The sequence below is a fragment of the Polyergus mexicanus genome, unplaced genomic scaffold, assembly GCF_030449975.1.
Source record: "Polyergus mexicanus isolate NDT 795.1 unplaced genomic scaffold, iyPolMexi1.0 SCAF_14, whole genome shotgun sequence".
In the NCBI taxonomy this organism is placed as follows: Eukaryota; Metazoa; Arthropoda; class Insecta; order Hymenoptera; family Formicidae; genus Polyergus; species Polyergus mexicanus.
The window spans coordinates 794,707-818,534 of NW_027223334.1; the positions used below are offsets into that span (position 1 = coordinate 794,707).

Below are 23,828 nucleotides of genomic sequence, written 5' to 3' on the forward strand. Positions count from 1 at the left end.
TATACGTTATATGTATTTAAAAAGGAATTTATTTAATATCTGTGTAAACAAATCATCGCGTGAAAACATATCCAGAATACATTTGTCTTACTTACTCTTACATCTCAGGATTGAAATAACGATATTCTTTACTGAACATGCTGATTGTTCATTCTACAAACGCTCTATGAACATTATACATTCTATAAATGTTTGAATAATCGCATAAAAATGGAAAAAGAAACCCAACTGTGCTTATCTATGTACATTATACATTATATTTTTTTCGAGAATTCATACATAAAATATATATATCGTCGAAACGATATGACAAATAATAGATCGATTTCTTATAATCCGACAATATTAAACATTATTATAAATAGTGATAAATTATTATTATAAATGGTGATAGCGATTCATCGCCAAATTCTGAAAAACGTATTTTAAAATTTTTCACGGGTACATTTTTAAAAAATGTGATTTGCAAAAAATATTATTCTTTCAAATATATGTCCTTTTATTCGGAAACTTCAGCCATTTCGGTGTCTTCGATTACAAGATCGTCTAGCATTTCTTCGAGAGTAATCTGCGGAATACTCGGATCTATTTCGTCAGTATCAACAGGAATTTGTTTCCTAGAATCTCGAAATATATTAATGTTCTGCCTCAATTCCGGGTCTTCTTCCAAGTCATCGAGAAATTCATTATACTCGCTGTAAATTAAAATCGTTTCATGTGAGATAATCTACAGTACACAAGATGTATTATAAATTTTGTACATATATCGTTCCTTACTTATTTTCGGTACTCATGCTGAATATTTCGTCAGCGATATGTTTCAACTTCCACACTCTCGCTCTACGACGGGCAGCCTTATCGTGACCATACATTTTTTTTACCAGAATAATATCGGGTACTGCATCTTCGCTTAGTTTATCGAAATTGGTATCATTGATATTACTATTTTTCAGAGCATAGCTACAATAGTGCAAAAAAGAAACAACTTATATATATTCCTATTTGTCACAATCATATATAGTCATGTCGCCAAATAATCCTTTTCGAAAAATTAATCGAAGGAGGGATAATGAAACCATCCATTACGAACGGGCGGCGGACAATCGTAATTATAAATTGAATAATATATGACGAAACACATACAATCGTAATTATCAATTGCGGACAATCTGAGTGAAGCTCGAGTCAGTATCGCGAAATCATCTAATCTAATCTAAATCCAGCACATACTGGACTTCAAACATTCGATGCCGCGATAAACATAAGACGTAATCTGGAGCAAAAATTGATTGATGAACCACATTAATTAAAAGATATGAATTGAACAAATTATATTAGAAGAAGTACGTTATAAATACATATATATACTACGACAAAAGTGATTCTTTCTGGGTGGAGCCCGAATTCCTAAATGCCTGGCAACGATCTCGAAATCTCCGTGCTTCTCACAAAGCACAACATTTATATAGTATTACTATTTATATATTATTACATATTGTAGATTTATTATAAATTATTTTTTATAATCTTACCCCAAAACCGAATCACCTGGTTTAAGTATATGGCCTAAATGTGTACGTGTATGAATTAGATTATCATTTATCCCTAATTCGGATGCTTTTACTAGCCACGCATCTGCTGTGACATGCTAAAAATTAATTATCATGTATTTTCATCTGTAGTGAATTACACATATCACGAATTTCTGATATTGTTAACAAGATATATATGTCTATATTTATTTACAACCATACATATAATGTGTGAAAACTTTAAATATTCATTAAAAAATATATTTTTTTTAGAAGATAAATCAAATGTATTTACAGAAATGCATTTATTATTTCTTGAATCTGATAATCAAATAATGCAGATACAAATTCTTTTTTCAATAAATTTAAATAATGTAGACAATTAAATGTGGTTGGTTGAAATACCATATTTTGTATAAGACTTACTTTTTTAGAGATAGATCCTTGCCCTGGGAAAGTTTTTATATCTGTATGTTTTATCGGTTCAATGTCCATCACGACAAACTCTATTAATTGTTTTGGATTACATATACTGTTGAAGTTATATCTCCAGTAAACAGTTGCGCTTACTTCAGCAACTACAAAGATGAAACTGCTATATACCATTAATTAAATTATTTTTATCATTATAATTAGTGCTAAAATGACTTACTTTGCCCTGATGAGACATCTATAAGGTGCACAGAATTTGTAATTTTATATACCAAACAAATAGGGCTGATTCCACCCAATTGTTGAGTTAATTTTCGTGGTAGACAGACTATGCTATCTTTGGAGATTGGAACAATTTCGACGCTGTTCAATATATAAAAGTTATTAAATAAAATTAAAATGTATTGTCATTGTAATATATATTTACCTATATGTGAATTTGTAATTGTAAATGTTACTGTGGCAATCGTATGAAATCAATTTTTTTGAATGTTCATAATGACAAGGTATGACTGTTACTAAGAAATCAACCATTTTTCTAGCCATAGCTTCATTCGCATAGAAAAAATCTAAACCCTCTGTAAATATTAAAAAAAGATTTTAAATTTATACATGTAATTCTTATTTGATATTACAAAAAGTTCTCATATTCATTTACCATGAATAGGTTTTATTCCCAGTGCTTGTTCATGTGCCTTATGTTTCAATATAAGCTGTTCCAAGTAAAAGAAAGTTTTCTTGTTTATCGCTTTTTGCCGAACTTGTACCTGTAAAAAACCGTAAGATATATATATATATATATATATATATATATATATATATATATATATATATATATATGTTATGTGCATAAGAAAATTATGTATAATCAATTGGCATTTAAATTCCTTTCCAATTTCTTTTTAAATACAAAATTTGAAATTTACACTCGCACGCCAATAATCTTTAGCCTCTGTACGGTGACAATCATTGCACATTTGATGATTCACCATATATTCGACCACAAATACTTGCTGTAGAACTGCACCACCAAGTACCTCTGCATGAACAGTTAATTTTACCTAAGAAAAATATTAAAAATAAATAATTTAATATTAGATTTTATTATAAATACTATCTATGACAAATGTATATAATCATTAAATCCAAATATATGTAAAAAATTATACAAATTATACATTTATATATAAATTTCCAGTATCAATTCATATTAACAATTAAATTAACATTGAATTGACTTAATTCAATATTAATTTAAATTATAATTTTAATTTAGTAGTTATACATAAATGCCATAATTTTCTTCTTAATTTTAATTGTGTTACATACAAGGAACTTACTTTTAATCTTTTGGAATGTGGTTCTGTCCATATAAATCCAGCATCTATCAATTTTACACGATTTAATCCTTTCAATTTCTTTAAACACAGTGATAAGAGCTCTCTGGATTCCAATGCAGCATGAATCCATTCAGCAGGTGGCTGAAGATATCTATCATATAAGTATGATATTTGAACAATCTGATCATTATTTATTCGTATATGAATGCCAAATTTAAAAAATTTTTGAAAAATATCAAACCTTTCGCAGCTCTTACAGAACTGTAAGGTAGCTTGTTTAGGAATTCCCTCTGTAATATCGATGTGGTTACGCAAGCATACTACGCACATATTGGCAGGATTTGGCTCGATAACAGTCCCACATTCGCAGCAAAGGCTGCAAATAGATAACAATCATTAATATATACAGAAACTAATTTTTATCTCATGAAAATATCTTGTATAGCATATATACATACATTGTGCTCTTAGTTTGCGCTGCATCAGAAACTTGAATATATTCCATTTTATGGATTTATATATAGCTAAAAAATAAAAAGTTCATAAAGCATACGTTTATATGTGTATATTGTTTTTCTATCAATATCGAATTTTTAAAGGTAATTTCCTTTTTTTTCTTTTCTTTTTATATGTGGGATTTTCCATATATGTGACATTTAAAACGCACGAAATCTCATTATTTGTATTTTAATTAAACATTTTTTCTTTCTTTGTTTCTTTATATATAAATTCCTATTTATGTCCTTAATTTTTCTTTTATACTTTTATACATAAATTATGGACAGAAAATCTCCTTTCTAGGTTATATTTCAAAGAAGTCGATCTTTTTTTCGATTGAATTTAATTTCCTTCCGACTTGTAGGAAAAATGCAACGTTTGAACAAAAGTTTTTATTTGGGATATCTTTAAAATACCTTCTCTGCTCTCAATTATTAAAAAATACACGAATGTAAGGTTACACCTGTAAGGTTATTAACTGTCTAGTAATGGCGATAGTAGATAGCGGATAGCATGCGCGTGCGCATCGGCCTCGTGGCCGGTGATTGGTCGCTACAGCGAGAGTACCGTCAGCGCTTGCGGGTGCAAAAAAATTTTTTAACTTTTTCGTTTTCAGCATAAAGTCGACTGTCCCATAAAGTATTGATGTATGTACTTTAATTATGTAAAAGAATTTGTAATTCTGTATAGCCATTACAAAAACTGGTAAATTCAAAAAATTGCGTTTGGTCCAGGATCCCCTTAAAGATGGTCATACCAGCTTGCGTTCGAAAATGTACTTGTCGGAACAGAAGTAGAGTGCGATTGATCAATCAGAACAAAAAGATCTTGGCTTCTTTTATCCTGATTGGTCAACCGAACGCTGCACTATTCCGACGAGTAGATTTTGGAACGCAATCCTGGAAGGTAGTCAAACTGGTGGAAGGGCCGTCATTCAGAATGTTTATGTAACTTCATTTTTTTGACAAAGTTGCAAAAGACAGCTCGCCGCTTTCAATGGATTGGATAAGATTATGAATAAATAATGCTGTAAGTAATCGTATTGAAAGAAACGATTATATTTTTGTGTAGATTAAGAGCAGAGTGACTCTCAAAATTGTGAAGTTTTCGCGGGCTGATAAGCTAGGACCCCGAAGATGGGCTCCGGCCAAAGTGCTCGCAAGTTGACTATTTCGAATGAAGAAGAAGTCGGGGTGATCAAGGTGTCCAATGCTATTGTGCAGCGTCTCGCGCAACGGGACGGTTCAGAGGTTGGCGAATCCTCTACGAGCACAAGAACAGACTCGTCCAGCAAGCACCCAGCACATCCTAGTGGCGTTCCTCCGGCTGCTGATGCGACACCCGGACAGCCGGTGCATTATTCTGAATTAACACTGTCTGCACTTCAAATCCAACAACACATGGAACAAGAATTGAAGAAGCAAAATCAATACTGGCACAAGCGATTACAAAATCTAGAGGAGGGTTACCAGAAAATTAATCAAATCTTAGAGGACGAATACAAGAAAGCTATTACTGAAACGTCTACAACTAAGACTGGTGAGGGTTTAGATATCATTTAAGAACGTAATTTATTTTCTAGAAATTTGTTAACTACTTGTATTATATATATTTATCAAACAAAGCTCTTACCGTTATATCTAAAAATTTTATTGATATTAAGCATCTGTTTCTTACTTCATTATCTTGAAAAAGTTAATTTCATGTATAATTAAATAGAATGTATATTCTGCTTTAATTGCTAGAGAACGAATTATATCAATTTTAAGAATATGAAGGATATTAAATCAATGCTTTAAATATAAAATTAAATGTTATATTTTCTGGATTTGTATAAAATTAAATATAATTTACTGTTATAGGGCAAAAAAGTATCGATGTCCAAAATACAGTACCACCATGTCTGGAAGATAGTAATAAAGTCATAAAGTGTTTCCAGGACCATCCCAAGGAGACTCTCAAATGTTCAAACTTGGTAGAAGAATTTTCAAATTGTCTGAATGTGCAGTATACACATGTGATTGAAGCGCGTTCGTAATATGTTGTATCTACTTATGCGCTTCATAAATTACAGCAAGGATTCAAAGGACATTAGTCAACAAATAATAAATTATATGATAAGGTATAATGCCTCTGAAGCGCTTATTATAATCTCACAATCAACAGAACATTGCTGATGGAAAATAGTATAAAGCAAAAAACACATGGAGAAAAATGTAAAAAAAAAAATTATTCGAAAAATATATTACAATTTATAATAAAGTGAAAAATGTTACATATACAAGATAAATATTGTTAAGCATCAAACAAAATTTTTCCTTTCATTTCAAAACATTTTAATAGCGTTTTTCTCCACAGCTGGTTGGCAGAATACAATATATTGTATAAGGCACAAGATTTGTTCGTTAAAAAAATAGGTTTGTAATAGTTATCCAGGAAAGCATGCATTATGAAAAACAATCTGAACTTGTTATTTTGAGGTTCTCAGTACATTCTATTCATAGATCAAAATATATACAGCATAATCTGGGGTATATGACCCAAATAAGGGCCTACAACAGTATAGCATTATGGAAAATATTAATATACGATTTAGATTATCAGTAAATATAAAATGAGAAAATGTTGCAAATGCAAAATTGGAAGTACTTGAAATATATTATCTAAGATGTTGCATATTCAGTATTTAGCAAGAAATTGAAATCATTTTCATATAGTATATAAAATGATTAAAATTGACATTTGCTATTAAAATGTTTGCAAAAAAAATATAAGTAATTGTGAGTTTCTTTTCTTTATAAAATTCTTTGACTTATGAATTTTAATTAACTTATATATAAGAATATTGTAAATTACAAAATATGGACGCATAAAATATAGACTTTTATATGCAGAAAGTGCACAAAACTGGAAAAAGGATGATAGTATATATTAAGAGGCACATTACAATATTAATAATATTTTTATATACAACTTTTTAACAAAACTTGTAAATATATGTCAACAGTAACTCGTGAAATGTGAATCTTGTTCAAATTATGGAACACAAAATACAATATGACAATATTTTAGGCTTAATGGAGCAAAATATTAAAATATAAAAACAAACAGAAAAAAATATTTATGTTTAATCGCTTTTCTTATCGCTACTTGACTGCAAAAGTTTTGCATGCTCGTCAGTCAAACGATCATATTCTTTCGCAAGTGAATCTGCCTGTGATTTTATTGCTTCTTTATCTTTTTTCTCTTTGGTCAAATTATTTTCAAGTTCCAAATTTTTAGCTTGTAACTCTTTGATCTGATTTTTCAATTCTGAAACTTGTTTGTCATGTGCTTCATTAGAATCATTCTGTGCACTTTCCCCAATTGTCCTCTGGGACAGTAAGCTTCTGGCTGTGGTGGTTGCAGATTGAGCTTGTCGCATGGCTGCCTCGTTTTGAGCGAGTAATGTAGCTTGAGTGGATATCAAAGTGACAAGACGTCGTATCACCAAACTCAAAAATAATGCAAACCCGGATATATAGAAATTTCTCTGTGCACGAAACAGTCGCATGTTTTCTATAAAAAACAAAAAAAACAAAACCAATATATTAAAAGATAGATATAACAATGCTGCAATTAATAGATAAGAATGTGGTATTAATACATGATAAATACGAAATATGTACATTAAATAATTTACCTTGCATTTCTAAATTTAAATGATGGTCGGTGTGATCTCCAGTTTTAGAATACTTTCGCATTTCTCGTATAGCATCCAATAGGAACAGAACCAAGACACCAAGCAGAATTATAAAATATATGGAAGCTTGGTTGGTTATACTTTGTAAAAAGCGAGATTTGAAGAGTTTTTGCCATCTAGTTGGCGAAGCTACTGGTAATACCAGAAGAAGAACTATAGCAATTTCGATATACAGGAAACCAGCAGCAAGTGTCCATTGTAAACTCATGTTTATTTTTAATTTTGCTTTTATGTATGCGAGTACCTGAAAATAATGTAAAACACACAAGTTGATATTTAATTACCTCAAACTTCATGAAATTTTTTCTTATCAAATTAATTTTATTGTCTATCATGGCGATTACATGACGCTTCCTATTATCATCTGTATAAAATGTTTGTAATAGAATACGCGATAATTATACGAAAGAAACAAAAAAATCGTTGTCTCATAATACTGCAACATTAATTATCTATCTAACAATAAGTATATATAAGATCTCTCTGCGTGATGAATAAAACAAAAAAAATGACGTGGAATCTCGAACAAATCAATTATATGAAAAGATGTATACGCGAGATTCGCAGAAATTTAGAGCCTTATCAGTCGCTGAAATTCTTCCGTAAGTACGTATTAAGTGTCAAAAATTTCCGATGCGCCTACGAAGAGAAATCACGTCGTTGAGATTCGCGAACCGCAATGATGAATTGTTGGCTTTTACGACTATACCGGCAGACCCTTTAAAACAATGCAGCATCAAAGATATCTTCGATAAGTAGTATCAGAAATCGCGGAATCAAAGATATTTTTGATGTGTCAGAATATTTGTAACTCTATCCAATAATCCAACCTGTTTTCAGCAGTGACAACTTTCACGCTGACGTGAACGACGATCGGCGAAGGAAACGGCAGCGAATTTTGTTTGTCGGCTCAAGCTCTATTTATAGATTTACGTACTTTTCTCGAGGACGATGTGAATACACGAATGTGCTGCTTGCGGCTTCTGTGACGCGCCAGGTGCAACGAATAAGTTCAAAGTACGAATACGCGAAGAATGTCGTCGGCTGTTTTATAAATAAACTTTACACGGTGACGTCATCGTGAAATAAGTCGTGTCGCATACGAGCTGGCCTGTATACATACACAGCACACTATACTAATAGCCAATCGGTGCGTCGTACGAAAAATAAAATAGTCGAACGTACCGATTGGCTATCGCATAGGGAATTTCTAGAATCCCTGCAACAGGAGCCAATCAGCGCGTCCCGTACAGTCTGGATGCGCGATTGGTCGATTCTCCTGTGCATACACTTGCTCTTCTAGATATACTACGTATATCGTGACTCTCAAAGCTACGCAAACATAGAGGGGGATCATCGTCTGTCACTTTTTGTGGCGTCCGCTCGTGTCACGCAGAAAAGGTGTTTACACGCGGTACGTCAGATCGATACCGTGCGCGTGTGCGTATTTATATATACGAGTTTGCGATTAACTTATTTCCGATCGAAGGTGCAATCGCAGCACGTGTTCGACTTTTGCGTTTGTAGTCTCGATACTTTCGCGATTGACGGAACGGTAAGAAGACATCGAGGGGGTGAAGCGATGCCGGTGAAGCGACGAACGATTTCGCTCGCGCGCGTCAACTGACTTGTCGTAAATTAACTTACGGACAAAATAAGCGTCCTTAAGGGAAGATAGAAGTTTCGCTCGGGAATCGCGAGGTCTATGGGATACAACGTCGTCCACCGAGAGATGATACGCACGAGGGAGGAACTGGCGGAGAAATTCGATTTCGACGGCATCGAGGAACAGCACGCGATCATGAACAACATGGTAGACGCGAGGGCCTGTTACAAACCTAGCGGTAAAGTGAGTACAAAGGCGATCATTATTACTTCTGAGTTATTATACCGAGTGTGCCATGTTTTACGCTCTACACGATATTTTCTATTCTTCGACGTTTTAACGTAGTGTTTTTTTTTTTTTTTTTTTTTTTTTTTTTAATAATAATCCGTACGTAGTTTTGCACGCGCGATGTTACTACTTGTAATTGTAATTTAAATCACCTCGCACGCTGATATAATCGCGATTTTCGATTTAGCTAGTATCGCATTTCACGTGTGAAGGAATTTTGAATTGATGGTAGAATCGTATAGTATGTGAACAAACGACGCTAACGAATATTTCATTTATCGTCTGTGTTTCGTTGCTATATTTGACATGTACGCATGCGACAGTTTATATAGACCCTCTAGGATAAGAAATGATAAGAAGCGGTGTGGTGAGATCAACGACATACAATTTTTTTTATCACAAACCGCTTTCAATATAAAGATTTATAAACGATGTCTAATTGTAAAAAGAACAATAATTCTGGAAATTTATATAAATTTTCTTAACGTAATATTTTTCTCGAAATTTCTTTTTTAATGAAAACGTGCTATTATTTTACCGTATCTAGAGCTTAATTAAATTAAATAACACGCGAATTGACGCGATGATAGAATATCCGGTGACAGAAAGCGTCAGATTCCGCGCGAACACTTTACAACACTCGACATTACTAGACAATCACTCGTCAATAGAAACTGAACAGCTGATGCGATTGAACGTTTCGAACTGTCATTACGTATTCTTGATTCTCTGCGCGAGCGCACGTGGTATTCGCAATCTTTCTCGATTTCGTAATCTCTTTTGTTATTCAATCGCTATAAGTGTCACGCGAGAGATAGTGAAACGCAATTTTATTTCTTCCCCGCATGGCACATTTATATGTATGTATCAGGAATGAGATTTGAAGTAAAGTCGTCACTTTCGGAATCCAAGCGCGACTTACAATTGATATAATATATATATATCCGTTTGTGGATATACGGGGTGAGTCACTAGAAATTGCATTCTAAGATATCTTCGATAGTATTGGCAATAGTATTGATTTTAGACAAAAAGTTTTAGGACAAAAGTTAAATTATTTTGAAAAGGCTACATTTTGGTCTTCTTATTTATTTATTTATTTTATTTTTTTTTTTAAGGTGCAGGCGTCAAAAAATTTTGAAGATTATCTCAAGTTTTTGAAATGGAAAGCTCTATTTTTAATCAGTTACAATTGTGGAAGATAAAAGGACGAGTCGAACGATCTATGTATGACACCTTGACGTGGAGTGATTTTTAAATGAGCTTGAAAAAACTTGAAATGACCTTTAAAAACCTTCTGAAACTGCATAAAAAAAAAAAAACCTAAGACGAGCAAAATGTGAAGCCCTTTTAAAATAATTTTACTTTTATCTTAAATCTTTTTGTCTAGAATCAATATTTATGAAGATATCTTAGAAGACAATTTCTAGTGACTCATCCTATATATTATATTCTCGATGCGCATTCGATTTCGTAATCTCTTCGGGTAAAAAAATCGGGTGAAATGCAGGTACGGATAGTTGATTCATAATTGACGAATCAAACGAAAACGATCGATTTTTCGGACGACGGTGATTCGATGAACATGTTAAAGGTAGGTAACTGATGATACTGTCGAGAGAATATTTTTAATCCGGAACTATTTAATGTACAGTCCATAGTGGAATTTACATTATATAGCCTTATATGTCCTTTTAACGACAGATATTTTTTAATCTTATTGTTAGTCGATTTAAAGGTGATTTTTTTTTTTTTCCTTAAAAGAAAAAACTCGACGGGGATCATCCTTTATCTTTGTATATAATCAAACTATAAATCAAAATTTTGCTAAACCCCATCCGAAGATAAAAAATATGTTACATACTATTATCACATTTCAAAAAAGCCCTTGTTTCTTAATCGCTTATAACTTGAAAATTATCTATGCCTCGATACTTTTTATCAAATTGATTACAGAGATCTGGTCATTAGACGGACATCCGGTGATTTTTAGACACCCTATGTATACATAGCGCACGCATGACGTGTAAATCATGAAAGAAACCTTTATCCCATATAGCCATGCCACTTTATATATGATTTTATGGTTTGCTAATTAGACGCGTGTTTCATTTCCCTTTGTTTCTTCTAGTAAGCGCGACGTGAGAGAACGACTTGTGTAGTTGGTTGCAATATTATCCACATCTCTTGTGTCTTTTTTTCTCTCTCTCTTTTTTTTCCTTCCTCCCTTCCTCTTTCCCTCTCTCTCTCTCTCTCTCTCTCTCTCTCTCTCTCTCTCTCTCTCTCTCTCTCTCTCTCTCTCTCTCTCTCTCTCTCTCTCTACTTCAACCACCTGCACATGCATGGGTCCCGGCTTGTCGATTACCGTGTCCCCGTTGTGCACTGGCGACGATCGTCTCACCGCGCACGTGTACTCGTCGAGCACCGGCTGTCTCCAGTTGCCGTCTAACGTCAGACATGACCAACAATAAGCAGGTGAGTAGAGCCTCGAGATCATAAAACCAGAGGAAAGTACCAACGTCTATGCCTGGAACAAATCAAGCTTGTAATTTGTAAGATCGATTTCGAAAAATTACAACGCATGCAATACATTCAAAGGATTTTTGTACAAATGTGTGCAGAGATCTAGAATTTTGTGAATCGGGGAGAATCATTTTTCGCTGAATCTTCTTCTTTCTTACAAATTATGAATTTAATTCGCTTCAGCTCTAAACATAGAGACAGCAAATGACGCGGAAAACGCGACGTTTGACAGATGAACAGGAACCGGAAATATCTCTATATTTATTCTTAAAATTGCTATTCTTATCCTACTTCTGGTTTGCAATATTATACTGTAATGAATATAATTTTTTATCGAGATGATCCTCCTGCTTCCTTTTTGTAGCACAGGATAAATTTTTGAAGAATCACACATGATCGAATAATTTTTATTTGGAAACACAATATCGCGCGTAAATTACATTTTATATTGAGATTCACAATAATAATGTGAGAATCAGAGTAATTAACAAAATATACGATACCGTAAGTGGGTATTACATCTTGTACTCGTATATGTGTGATCATTGCAATTATATTTGCATTCCAGTAGTTTTAATTACGAATAAGTGAGTTACATTTCTACTATTACTGTCGTGAATCGCATTTGCTTCAATTGCTCATTATTCAAACGCACGCATACGCGTGCGTAAATACTTTTTAGATTAACACTATGATAATAAAAAACTATTATTATATGTAATTTTAAGATAATGATTAAAAAAGTCTTTTGTTTAAAAAAAAAAAAAAAATCAATACGTCACTTTCTTAACTAATGTGTGTGAAAATTCAATGTGTATCCTTTGTGGTAAACGATTCAGGTAGAGTAAGCAAGGGTATAATAAAGTATCACACGTCTCTCTTTACATTATCTGCGCAATAAGGAGTTGACAATAACATATTATATAATGTACCGGTTATTGAGATCCTGACTATAATATTTTGCATACTTATTGTTAGTGCACAGGATGTCTCGAGCCATCTTTTGTCTACCATTTCTTTGATCAATTTACAGTTAATTTTTGTAGGAACATCAAAGAACGATGATTTCCAATTTATAAGCGACCGTAATTGATCGACTTTTCGAGAAGCACATTACAGATTCTCTGCTTAATTTCAGAAGCAGACTTTTAATCTTCAACTTGAAATTGATCAAAGAGATGGCTCGAATCTCAATCTGGGTGATCTTTCTTTTCTATTTTTGATTTTTTTTTTCCTCCTTCATGAGAAAAAGTCGCATAATTCGATCTGTCTCACCGCACTACACTGCACGCGCCAGTAAAAATACGTCGACTTGCGAATTCGAGAAATTTCACATTCACGTGCGACTTTGCTGTTTCCCCATGTGCATATGCAACGAGGCAATTAAGAAACAGCGGCACAAAAAGAAGAAGAAAAAAAAAAGAATCGAGAAAAATGAGATCTTTGTTTAAAACTAAAGCAGAAGAAGTAAAACACGAGTATCTTATTTTTAATTTTAAGGGCATTTTGAAAAGTCGCAATTATGTCGCATAATTCACTCGTCAGAATTGATTATATTACGTACGACAATACATTATAATAGAAATATTACATAAAGTGTAATGTTACATTTTGTCTTCCGATCATTTTTATTGCTTCGCTGCGTATTATCGATTCCCGATATTATTTTCAAAAACGATTGTAGAAAATCTAGTAGTTGTCAGTTGATAACACGGTATCAATATTTCCGTTCACGATACCGGTAACTTTCTTTTTCACAGTTTCTGAGCAAGAGAGAGTTTTAATATAATATATGAAGATAATATATGAATAGAGTATGTTTTTTTCTTTAACGTTTCTCCGATATCATCTTATGCGCATATTATATCCTGCAATGCACGAGATGTTCTCGTATTTCAGAAATACAATACAATGCAACGCGAGTTTATTGCGGCGAAAAGATGGAAAAGATGTAATCGTATATATTGTACATTTATCCCATGATGTAAGAAAATATTATTTATTAATATATTTATTAATTATTTATTAAAATAATATTTAATTAATATTAAATAATATAATATATAATTTATTTATTATTTTTTATTTTCTTACATCATGATTTATACTATATACATTGAAGATTATTTTTATTATAACATTCGGAAATTCGCAATGACACATTTACATGATTTTGTTTCGACAACTTGTTTTCGTGAAGCATTAAATTTAAAAAAGAAATTAATGTAGAAAAATAACATAAAAAATGGACTTAACATATTTGCAGTCGTGGTTCCGCGGCGTTCGAAGCAGCAAATTTCGACACGTTTATGGTGTGCCAGCCAAAAGGGAGAAATGCTACGACAACATCAAGATCACGAAGAACGCCCATGATTCGCAATTCTGCGCGGTAAATCCCAAGTTTCTGGCCGTCGTAACGGAGGTTGCGGGTGGCGGAGCGTTCCTGGTATTATCGTTGGATCGTGTGAGTTATTTTTCCGTGTCACATTGATTTATTGATTCTTGTCCTACTTGGAAAAAAGGCTCTATTATATAATATTGTATATGGTTAAGAAATACAATTAGATTATCCCAGGCATCAGTATTGATAAAAAAAACTAGCATGCATCTTAAATATAATGGCTATTCATTAATCATAAGTTTCATCGTGTATTTATTAATATTATCATAGTAATATTCGTTTTATTATTTTAATGTATTTTACAGACCGGACGACTCGACTTTAATGCCAGTCGAGTAACTGGACATACCGGTCCTGTTTTGGACATCAAATGGAATCCATTTAATGACAACATCATTGCATCCTGTTCCGATGATTGCACTGTAAGTAAGAAACGTTTTTTACACCGGATTGAAAAGAATCTTCTCATGAACGGGAAATTTACGCAAAAAGTAGATCGAGAATATAAAATATTGAATGCGTCCATTTGTGTCTTTATTTAGATAAAATTATGGCATGTACCCGATGGCGGATTGTCGAGAAATTTGACTGAATGGTTGGTGGAGTTACAAGGGCACAAACGACGCGTCGCTTATATCGAATGGCATCCGGTAGCGGAGAATGTGCTCTTCAGCGCCGGCTTCGATCATCTTGTTATCGTATGGGATGTAAACAGATGCGAGGCAGTGAGTGTCATCGACAGGCATCCCGATGTAATCTACAGTATATCCTTGAATCGCGATGGCAGTTTGTTGGCAACAACGTGCAAGGATAAAAAATTGCGCGTTTTCGAACCAAGATCTGGTATCGTCGTTTCGGTAAGTAAAAACACTTGTGACAAAACTCTGTAAAAATACCTGAATCTCTTTTTTGAAACACTGTGTATAATAAAAAATCTGTTACAATATAAAAAAATATATAATATTTATTTTTACAAATTAAAATTTGTTCTTAAATTACAAAATAAAGTTTTTCGTATTATAAATAACATCAATCATATCGAATAGGAAGGGGTATGTCATGCCGGTACTAAAGCGAGCAAGGTTGTATTCCTCGGTAGTTCTGGACGTCTCTTGACTACTGGATTTAGCAGACATTCAGACCGACAGTATGCAATATGGAGTCAACATGATCTAACTGTCCCACTAATATGTGAAACGATAGATTCCTCGAGTGGGGTGGTCTTCCCATTTTACGATAACGATACCAACATGGTGTTCTTAGCAGGAAAAGTAAAAATATAAAAAATGAAGATATAAAATATGATATACAATATGAATCATTTAAGACTCCATTATTATTTTTTTTGCAGGGCGATGGTAATATTCGCTATTACGAAGTAGTTAACGAAGCACCTTGGATGTATTACCTTAGTCAATTTATATCTGGAAATCCTCAAAGAGGATTAGGCGTAATGCCGAAAAGAGGTATCAATACTGCTATATGTGAGGTGTTCAGATTTTACAAGTTACATGCGACTCGCGGAATGTGTGAGCCAATCTCGATGATAGTACCTCGAAAGGCAAGTTCATATTTCTAATGTTACTTTATTTTTTCATAGATCTAATATAATGCTATAATTAAAATTTGAATTATTTCTTTTAAAGTTCTATCGATTAAAAGATGTATTATATTATATTTCAGAGTGATCAATTCCAAGAAGATCTATACCCTGATACAATCGGAACGTGTCCCGCACTGTCAGCTAGAGATTGGATCAGTGGCATGAATAACCCACCAATATTAATCTCTCTTAAAACAGGTCTTTTATATTTTTTAAATTAATACTGTATGATGTATATACAAGATATCCCATTTTAAATGACGCGCAGAATCTTTAAAATTATTGGTGAAATCGAAAAATGTTTCAGATAAAAATTTAATGGTTTCGAGCATATAACAACGACAATATATTTGCGTGAATCATTTAAAATAAGATACCTTATATATGCAACAATGTAATCCTAGCGAACAATCATGTTAATGAATATCGTGCAATTTGTCAGGAGGAAGCATTTCGACGCATAAGCCACGAATATACAAACCACCGCAATTACCTCCGACTACTGATCTAAATAACAAGAAGAAGTTCGCGTTTCTGTCTACTGAGACCATACCGGATTATAGACCGGTAGAATTACACGACATGTCGGAAAAAAGTCAAAAGACATCCAGCAATCAAAGCACAAAGTTTCAACAACTACAGCAGAAGTTCGGAAATGTCGCTATGCAGGTACGAATATAATATATGATTTAGGATTATATTATAATTTATATTTGACAATATTATCTTTTTCTATCAGAAGAATATTATATCGTCTCCGCTTAATGACAATAAAGTTATGGAGAGTGTGGATATTCCAAACAATGAGGCGGAACTTCGATTAGCATTTGCTCGTCAAACCGACGAATTGAGGCTAGTTCGACGGCAGCTTGCTAATAGTCAACTGCGCGTCAAGGAATTAGAGGACCAAATACGAAAATTGCAGCGCCAATAAAGCTTACAAATAACAGCTGCAGCAAATTCGCTTTGATACTGGCTTTGAATAAGATTCTTGCACAGCTTTACTGCTAAATGGTTAGCGTTCAGTTACTTAAAACCTGTAGAATATATCCGCACTATTAATAATTTATAGAAAAAGCCTAAGCTTTTGAGAAATTTTTACCAACATGCTTGGGACATTTTAGCTCTATGATATTATATACACAAAGATATATTCGCACAGAATAATTCTGACTGACTTGTCGTTAGTCTACAATTTTTATATAGAAAAAACTTGTCGCGTTGATATTGACCACAAGGAATCAGAGAAAGCAGGCTGCATTTGTTACGAAAATCGTACCTGTTCACACATAGCTGGATGCGTAAGTTGGATATATATATGTATATCTACATAAGGATTTGTACACGATTAAAAAAATTAAGAAAAGCATAGTATCCTTTGACGAATGAATAATTCATATATAATATTATAGTTTGATGATACATTGTACTTTTTCTGAAAATGATACTGATACGATGTTGATACTAGTCTGTTAATCATTTGTTTATTTTTTTATTGCTCTCTTTCGTGTTTATTGGTTATTTAATTAATATATTATTTAATATATTACTATACAATCTTTAGAAGATAGAAATTTTGTAGAAAACAGTATTTCTTAACATATTATCATGTATGTTATAAATTTTTTTTATTTGAATTTATCTTTGCAAAGAATAAAATTAATTTTGTTGCTGATCTATTACAGATGAATGTCATGTTACGCATCAATGTTCTATAATGCTACTGTGTCGTATTATATACAAGTAGGCTAGCATATTAACATATTAAGCATTTTGCTATTGTATATATCTTTCACTGCCATCTACACTGCCGTAATGTCGATGGCAATAAGATCTTCAAACTTACGCAACGATAAATTTATTATACTTAATTCCGATAATTTCGAAAATTTTATCTTAAAATTCCTTTTTATGTAGTAAATGCACAATAATATATATATGTGTAAGATTATTAAATCATATACAATCAATGCCATGATAGAAAAGTTGCATATATATATTTTTAAGAAAGGCGGCATTTATACTCTATGTGGGTTTAATTTCAGTCGAATTTGCTTAAAGAAATGGTATGCTATCAGAAATGAATTGCTAGCAAACGTATTAAAATATTTCTAGCATTAATCTTGTGGTTGCAAAAATCGTAAGGAATTATATTTCTGTTTAAGAACAATAATCAAATCATGTAATGATTTATACATTTATATATGTATTTTTCATACAGTGTGCAATTTTATTATGGATCGATAAATATAGTACCTGAATGCTACACTTCACATATCGCTTGTGATCAAGTGAGTGTAAGATTTCGTTAATCACATAGTGTGAACATAGTAAACATAAGTCCTGAAACTTGCTGATACAGCAACATGTGACGTAGCATTCCCTAGTCTTTCTTTACTAGTTGTTCACTTATAAATGTAGATTTAATATACACGCCAATAATATATTTCATTGAGACGTTCTTCTAAATACGCACACCTATCATTCATCATTGAGAGCAGAGAGTTACATGTGTTGTATTAGGCAGTACATTTTACAGGCAGTATAGAAAAATACATATTGCAAAGTATAGTTTATATAAGTATATATTTTCGACATTTATAGCCAAAGCAATTTTCATGATATATAAAAAAGATAACTATTCATGTTCATGATAGATATTATACAATGCAAGAGATTTATGAATTTTGCTATGAATTATAAATGCTTATAATGCAATATTGTGGCGCACAATATGCGCCTGTGTCAGGATTTATATGTAATATTTATATATCGATCGAATATATATCGAATATATATATTATTAAGATCCAATCACACGATCTTATACCAAACAGAAAAAAATACCAAAGAGCTTTATTATCTTGCATATTACAGATAAATTTATTGTCAGCGCATACTTGTTCGACAAATTTATATACAACAACATTGGAGAAAATATTGTATGTATGATATATGGCAACTTTCATGATAAAATAAACAAGAATATTTAATCATATCAGAGTATATATGCAAAAAATTTTATTACTAGTATAGTATGTGATGCAAAAATATTTTGTTTATTTCAAAATTTGATATTTGCAACATATATCTTTCTCTGATAAATTATATAATACTCTTTTAGCATTTTTTTTTTACTTATTAAGTTAAATGGACGGATACAATCACTTTGGTCAAATAGACGGATATAGTTACTTTGATACGTATTATCGCTAGTGTGATATTACTTTGCTAGTATCTAATATCTATTAAATATATATTTGAAAAATATAGATATTAAAAATATATAAAATATACAAATATAACTACTGGCTTAAAATTGAAATATTAAATTTAAGTCATAAAAAATATATTAAAAAATGTAAATAAAAACTTATAAAACAATTTCCCTGACATTATGTGATATGGAAAATTATTCGTCAGAGCTTTTGTACTATAAGAATTGCGCAATTTTTGAAATAGATATAGATAAGCAAGTCGCAATAAAATAAAATTTAAGTATTACAATCTTAAGCGAGAGATTCATCGATTACAGTGAACAACAAATTCATCAGACTGAGTAGCCATCGAGACTTTAAAAAATATTGAGAATCTTCTACCTGTGAAACATCATTCTCCAGATTACCAATAAACCTACAGGCATGATCCATGTGTGTGTTGCACTCGGCATGGAAGATGTTGCTGGATTGCATCCGTGACCAGTACATGTGTAAACGCAAGTGCGATAGGTCAACTTATCACCCGGCTGCTTCACGTAATCGCAGTAGTTTCCCATATCGACAGCTGAACAAAATCGCTTTGTACCGATGCCACCTATTTTTGAATACGATGTTAATATAATGGGTACTAGTTTAAAAGTAAACATTCTTTTTTTTTTTAAATAGAGATTGAGACAAATTTCTTTAGATAGAAGCTATTATGTTTTGAAGCAGTATCTGGGAAGCAACTTTTCTATTATATGAACATTTATGTCTTACTGTTAATTTAGATAATACAAAAGTTCTACTCTGTATTATCTAATTGATATGAATATATCAAAGTGAAGCAATTTGGCTATGGAGAAAGGCACGCTTTAACCAGTGGTGAAGAAAAATGAAATACTACTGAAAACGGAGCGATGAATGGAATTTGTGCATATTTTACAAAGCAAGTGATAGCCATGGCCATGACATACAGAGAAGTGGAGAGAGATTATGGATCCTTTACACTCATTTTGTACAATAATTCATATATTTTTAAAGCAGAAAAATATTAATCATCGATTTCTTTCAATATCGATTTTTTTTATGAAACTATTTCCAATGTCCAAAAAGAAGATGCATAATAAAATAATTATCACACATTGATCAGACGAACATTTTTCAGAGCAGAAAATATGGCAGAAAATCAATATTTGAAGGAATATATTTTTAAAAATATTGTAAATTCCGTAAATTTCTTAGTATACTTTAATCTTGAAATTTCTTAAATTAGAACCAAATATTACAAGATGATTAAAATTCGGAAAAATTTCTTTCTGCTTCGAAAAATAATAGAGTATAATACTATTTAAGAGAGTTCACTCGTGCACACTTGACAAGAATGAATGCTGAAACATGATATAAAAACCTCCGAAACGGCCGATTGACTTGACGCAATAACGCGCGTCATAAACATGACTACAATTTGTCGGCATCAAGGCATTTTTAACCAATCCACTGTCCATGCATTTCCATTCATCCTCTGATGCGCATTGATAGCAATCCAAGGTAATTGCTTAATTAATTAAGAAAACAATGATTAAATTTCCGATCAATTACATGTGGTTGATGTTATATGTGAGTATTTTCCAATTATGTATCATAAAATAATAGTTAGATAAGTTTCCCTCTTAGCTGCATGCCCCTACACAAATAATGATCTACATGTTACAATGATTGATAATGATAGAAAAATAGTTTTGATTAGTAAATGCGTTTTATATATGTGCTGGATCATTGGAACGCAATTTATGAGGAGGTTTTATCATTATAAGATAAAGCGCGTATGCGTATTAAAAAAATCGCTTATAGGCGATTCGTGGATGCGTTCCAAGATCTCACACAAATGTAAGCATTGTTCCGGAGCAGCAAAAAAATCTGAAAAGAATTTAATACAGTTAAATACAAAATCGCCGACATGCTCGTTCTTAATCTGTATGATCTGCATATGATTCTAATTAATTTCCCCTGCATTGCCGCTGTTAGACTCCCAAGCCAAGAGGATTGCGAAATATCTTCACTGCGCTGTTTACCCTCGAAACGGCCTACATGCTTAACGCAATATCGCGCTGCGTAAACGTCGTCGCACGATTCCGGCTGGAGATCCACGTCGCTCGTTAGAAATTCATTACATTGAAAAGGATCCTCGTTGTTGATGCTGGTACATTGGTAGCACTGGATGCTATATCCTGAATAAGAATATTATTTATCAAACTGTGCAATGGATCCTGCGTGATTTTGTTGTGTTAAATGAATGGAGAATAAATGACATGAATACTAATTGTATAAATTCCATGATTGTAATTGTATGGCTCCATGTTTATACCATTCAATTGAAGTTCATCTTTGCATGTTGATTTTATTATAAATATTTAATGGAAGTTAAGTTTATTTATAACTGGAACAGTGCATACAAAGTTTTTTCAGTTGTATTGTCGAGATAAATAGACTGTGAATTTGTGTAAAGTCGCCGATATCAGCAGCAAATGAAATAGAAACTATTACTATTTGCTTTTCATCTCCATTTATTATATCAAGTATTTTGCCTATTAAAATATGTATAATTAATAATTTATTGTTGCTGTTATTATGATTTTACACTGATATAATAATCATATTGCACTTTGGCATGATGACAATGACAAATACATTTCTCTCTATGAAAGAAAATAATAAGCACATTTTTCTTCTACATTTTTATATTTTCTCTCTCTCTCTCTCTCTCTCTCTCTCTCTCTCTCTCTCTTTCTCTCTCTTTCTGTAATCATTTTCCTTACAAAATTGATAAATCTCATGATAAATTTTATTTCTCGAAATACATGTTTTTGCGTAAAGTGAAAATAAAATTTTTTTGGGAGCTTGTCCTTTATATTTCGCTCAAGTTTCTCGCCCACTCATGATACACACAAAAATTGAAAGTGAGAAAGGGTTAATATATGCCCCGCCCAGAACGGCGGTAACAATATACATACTTGTCGCAATGTAATCGTGCGTTGACCTTACCTGTCTTCATTAGCAACGAGAATATCGCCAGAAACGTCCCGATACAGTAGCCCGCGGTGGCCATTTCAAAAGATCACAGCTTCCCGCGGATCGTCCTGCGTCCCGACCAGCCGTTTCACTGATTATGACTCGGCGCTCCCAACCCAGAGTATATCCATCTGTTCGCGTCAATCGCGACAGCTGGATGCTGGATGTGACGTACGATGTCGATTCATACCCGTTTAAATGTGTTCGAAAATTCTACTCGTGGAGTAGTGTCGAATTGACCAATCAGGACGAAAGGATTTTTCTGTCCTAATTGGTCAATTCAATGCTCTACGAGTAGGATTTCTGAACGCATCCTTTTTCGTTAAACTCGAGGCGGGGAAAAAGATAAAATGGCTACGAAATACAACGTGAAGATTCGAAATAGAGAAATTTTCAATTTCAGAGAAGACGGAATTTTGCACAATGTTGTTTTAAATACACGCCCGTGGGACAATTCGGCTTATTCTATATATAGAATACGGCCAATTATCTATCATCTGTCAAAATGTAATAAAATATTACGTATGTTTGTGACATACACCGAAATATGCGATGAAATACAAAAGTGAGTAACTCTTTTGAAATATTTTATTTAGAATGGAAGAGATAGATAGCTGTTCACGAATATATCGCATGGATGTAAAAAATCATTAGATCTGGAATACTTTTTAAAAAACGCAAAGTTTAATAATCAAGATAAACATAATAAAATATTACATTTTATTATATATATATATATATATATATATATATATATATATATATATATATATATATATATATATCAAAAAAATTTCACTATAGTTTTTCTTTTTTAGAACTTTTTCTTTAAAAATATTTCTCTTATTTTTTATATTTAATTTCTCTCTTCTCGTATTATATATATATATATATATATATTTTTATTAATAACTGTCATGCATTATTAATAAATAAGTGAAGTTTTCTAGTTGTGAATTATTAATGAGAATTAACGAGTGAGTAGAAATTTATATATATGTATATGAAATTATTTATTTTGCCAACAAAAATTTCATACATAAATAATAGAACATTTTTGTTTATCGTTTTATATAGAATATTACGAAAGGAAGATATAGAAAAGTATATTCTTTTTTATATTCAAATAGAATACTGATAACAGAACATTTTATTATACAAAGTATTATTCTTCTACATACACAATTATCTAGGAAACTGATATAAAAAAAAAGAATCCAAATTAAAAAATATTTACACGATATAATTCAGCTTTTGAATATGGGAAAAGAGAATAATTATGCTGACCTCAAGAGATATCTTCTTTAAAATAAATAAATAACTTTAATTTGTGACAAGTTTTTGTGCTAAGCATTTTGTGTCTAATATATATGTAATAACATGATATATACGTTTATATGGCAATTTCTCACAGTTTTATTGCCTTTTAATTAAAAAGACAAATAATAAATATATCACTCTGTGAAAAAAAAAACATTAAAAATAGTATACAATAATACATTGTATCATCAAGTATAATACAAATAAGAAATTTAACTATACATTTTGCATATTAATATTCAGAATGTATAAAAAATTTACTTATGTATACTTT

The 23,828-nt window shown here is 32.0% G+C and overlaps 5 protein-coding genes across 9 annotated transcripts; 2 read left to right on the plus strand and 3 right to left on the minus strand.

The window, feature by feature from the left end:
• Positions 1 to 248: 248 nt before the first annotated feature.
• Nmd3 (60S ribosomal export protein NMD3) lies at positions 249 to 4,304 on the minus strand. Its single transcript, XM_070306958.1, has 12 exons — positions 4,219 to 4,304; positions 3,763 to 3,828; positions 3,546 to 3,680; positions 3,305 to 3,455; positions 2,891 to 3,025; positions 2,623 to 2,731; positions 2,392 to 2,542; positions 2,185 to 2,327; positions 1,959 to 2,110; positions 1,533 to 1,648; positions 778 to 960; positions 249 to 695 (listed from the first exon to the last, which is right to left on the minus strand). Exons 2-12 carry the CDS (start codon positions 3,807 to 3,809, stop codon positions 500 to 502), a joined length of 1,518 nt encoding a protein of 505 aa, XP_070163059.1. The 5' UTR covers positions 3,810 to 3,828; positions 4,219 to 4,304; the 3' UTR covers positions 249 to 499.
• Positions 4,305 to 4,700: 396 nt separating this feature from the next.
• On the plus strand, positions 4,701 to 6,090 carry Chchd3 (Coiled-coil-helix-coiled-coil-helix domain containing 3). Its single transcript, XM_070307599.1, has 3 exons — positions 4,701 to 4,831; positions 4,907 to 5,341; positions 5,665 to 6,090. The coding sequence occupies exons 2-3, from the start codon at positions 4,939 to 4,941 to the stop codon at positions 5,838 to 5,840; spliced, it is 579 nt and encodes a 192-aa protein (XP_070163700.1). The 5' UTR covers positions 4,701 to 4,831; positions 4,907 to 4,938; the 3' UTR covers positions 5,841 to 6,090.
• Positions 6,091 to 6,745: 655 nt separating this feature from the next.
• Positions 6,746 to 8,613, minus strand: LOC138939627 (B-cell receptor-associated protein 31). 2 transcript variants are annotated; one of them, XM_070307598.1, is made up of 3 exons: positions 8,482 to 8,613; positions 7,485 to 7,788; positions 6,746 to 7,360 (listed from the first exon to the last, which is right to left on the minus strand). In XM_070307598.1, exons 2-3 carry the CDS (start codon positions 7,750 to 7,752, stop codon positions 6,930 to 6,932), a joined length of 699 nt encoding a protein of 232 aa, XP_070163699.1. In that variant the 5' UTR covers positions 7,753 to 7,788; positions 8,482 to 8,613; the 3' UTR covers positions 6,746 to 6,929. The 2 variants fall into 2 exon arrangements, with proteins under 2 accessions (XP_070163699.1, XP_070163698.1); XM_070307597.1 differs by having other exon boundaries at positions 8,375 to 8,613.
• Positions 8,614 to 8,903: 290 nt separating this feature from the next.
• LOC138939626 (coronin-2B) lies at positions 8,904 to 17,632 on the plus strand. 3 transcript variants are annotated; one of them, XM_070307595.1, is made up of 10 exons: positions 9,302 to 9,393; positions 11,570 to 11,913; positions 14,228 to 14,425; positions 14,668 to 14,784; positions 14,905 to 15,219; positions 15,409 to 15,633; positions 15,714 to 15,923; positions 16,046 to 16,163; positions 16,408 to 16,634; positions 16,705 to 17,631. In XM_070307595.1, the coding sequence occupies exons 2-10, from the start codon at positions 11,896 to 11,898 to the stop codon at positions 16,897 to 16,899; spliced, it is 1,623 nt and encodes a 540-aa protein (XP_070163696.1). In that variant the 5' UTR covers positions 9,302 to 9,393; positions 11,570 to 11,895; the 3' UTR covers positions 16,900 to 17,631. The 3 variants fall into 3 exon arrangements, with proteins under 3 accessions (XP_070163695.1, XP_070163696.1, XP_070163697.1); XM_070307596.1 differs by lacking the exon at positions 9,302 to 9,393 and adding an exon at positions 10,800 to 11,032; XM_070307594.1 differs by lacking the exon at positions 11,570 to 11,913 and having other exon boundaries at positions 8,904 to 9,393; positions 16,705 to 17,632.
• Positions 17,436 to 22,406, minus strand: Bou (glycosylphosphatidylinositol anchored membrane protein boudin). 2 transcript variants are annotated; one of them, XM_070307602.1, is made up of 4 exons: positions 22,208 to 22,406; positions 21,238 to 21,393; positions 20,574 to 20,720; positions 17,436 to 19,778 (listed from the first exon to the last, which is right to left on the minus strand). In XM_070307602.1, exons 1-4 carry the CDS (start codon positions 22,269 to 22,271, stop codon positions 19,561 to 19,563), a joined length of 585 nt encoding a protein of 194 aa, XP_070163703.1. In that variant the 5' UTR covers positions 22,272 to 22,406; the 3' UTR covers positions 17,436 to 19,560. The 2 variants fall into 2 exon arrangements, with proteins under 2 accessions (XP_070163703.1, XP_070163701.1); XM_070307600.1 differs by lacking the exon at positions 20,574 to 20,720 and having other exon boundaries at positions 17,439 to 19,778; positions 22,208 to 22,398.
• Between the last annotated feature and the right edge of the window lie 1,422 nt (positions 22,407 to 23,828).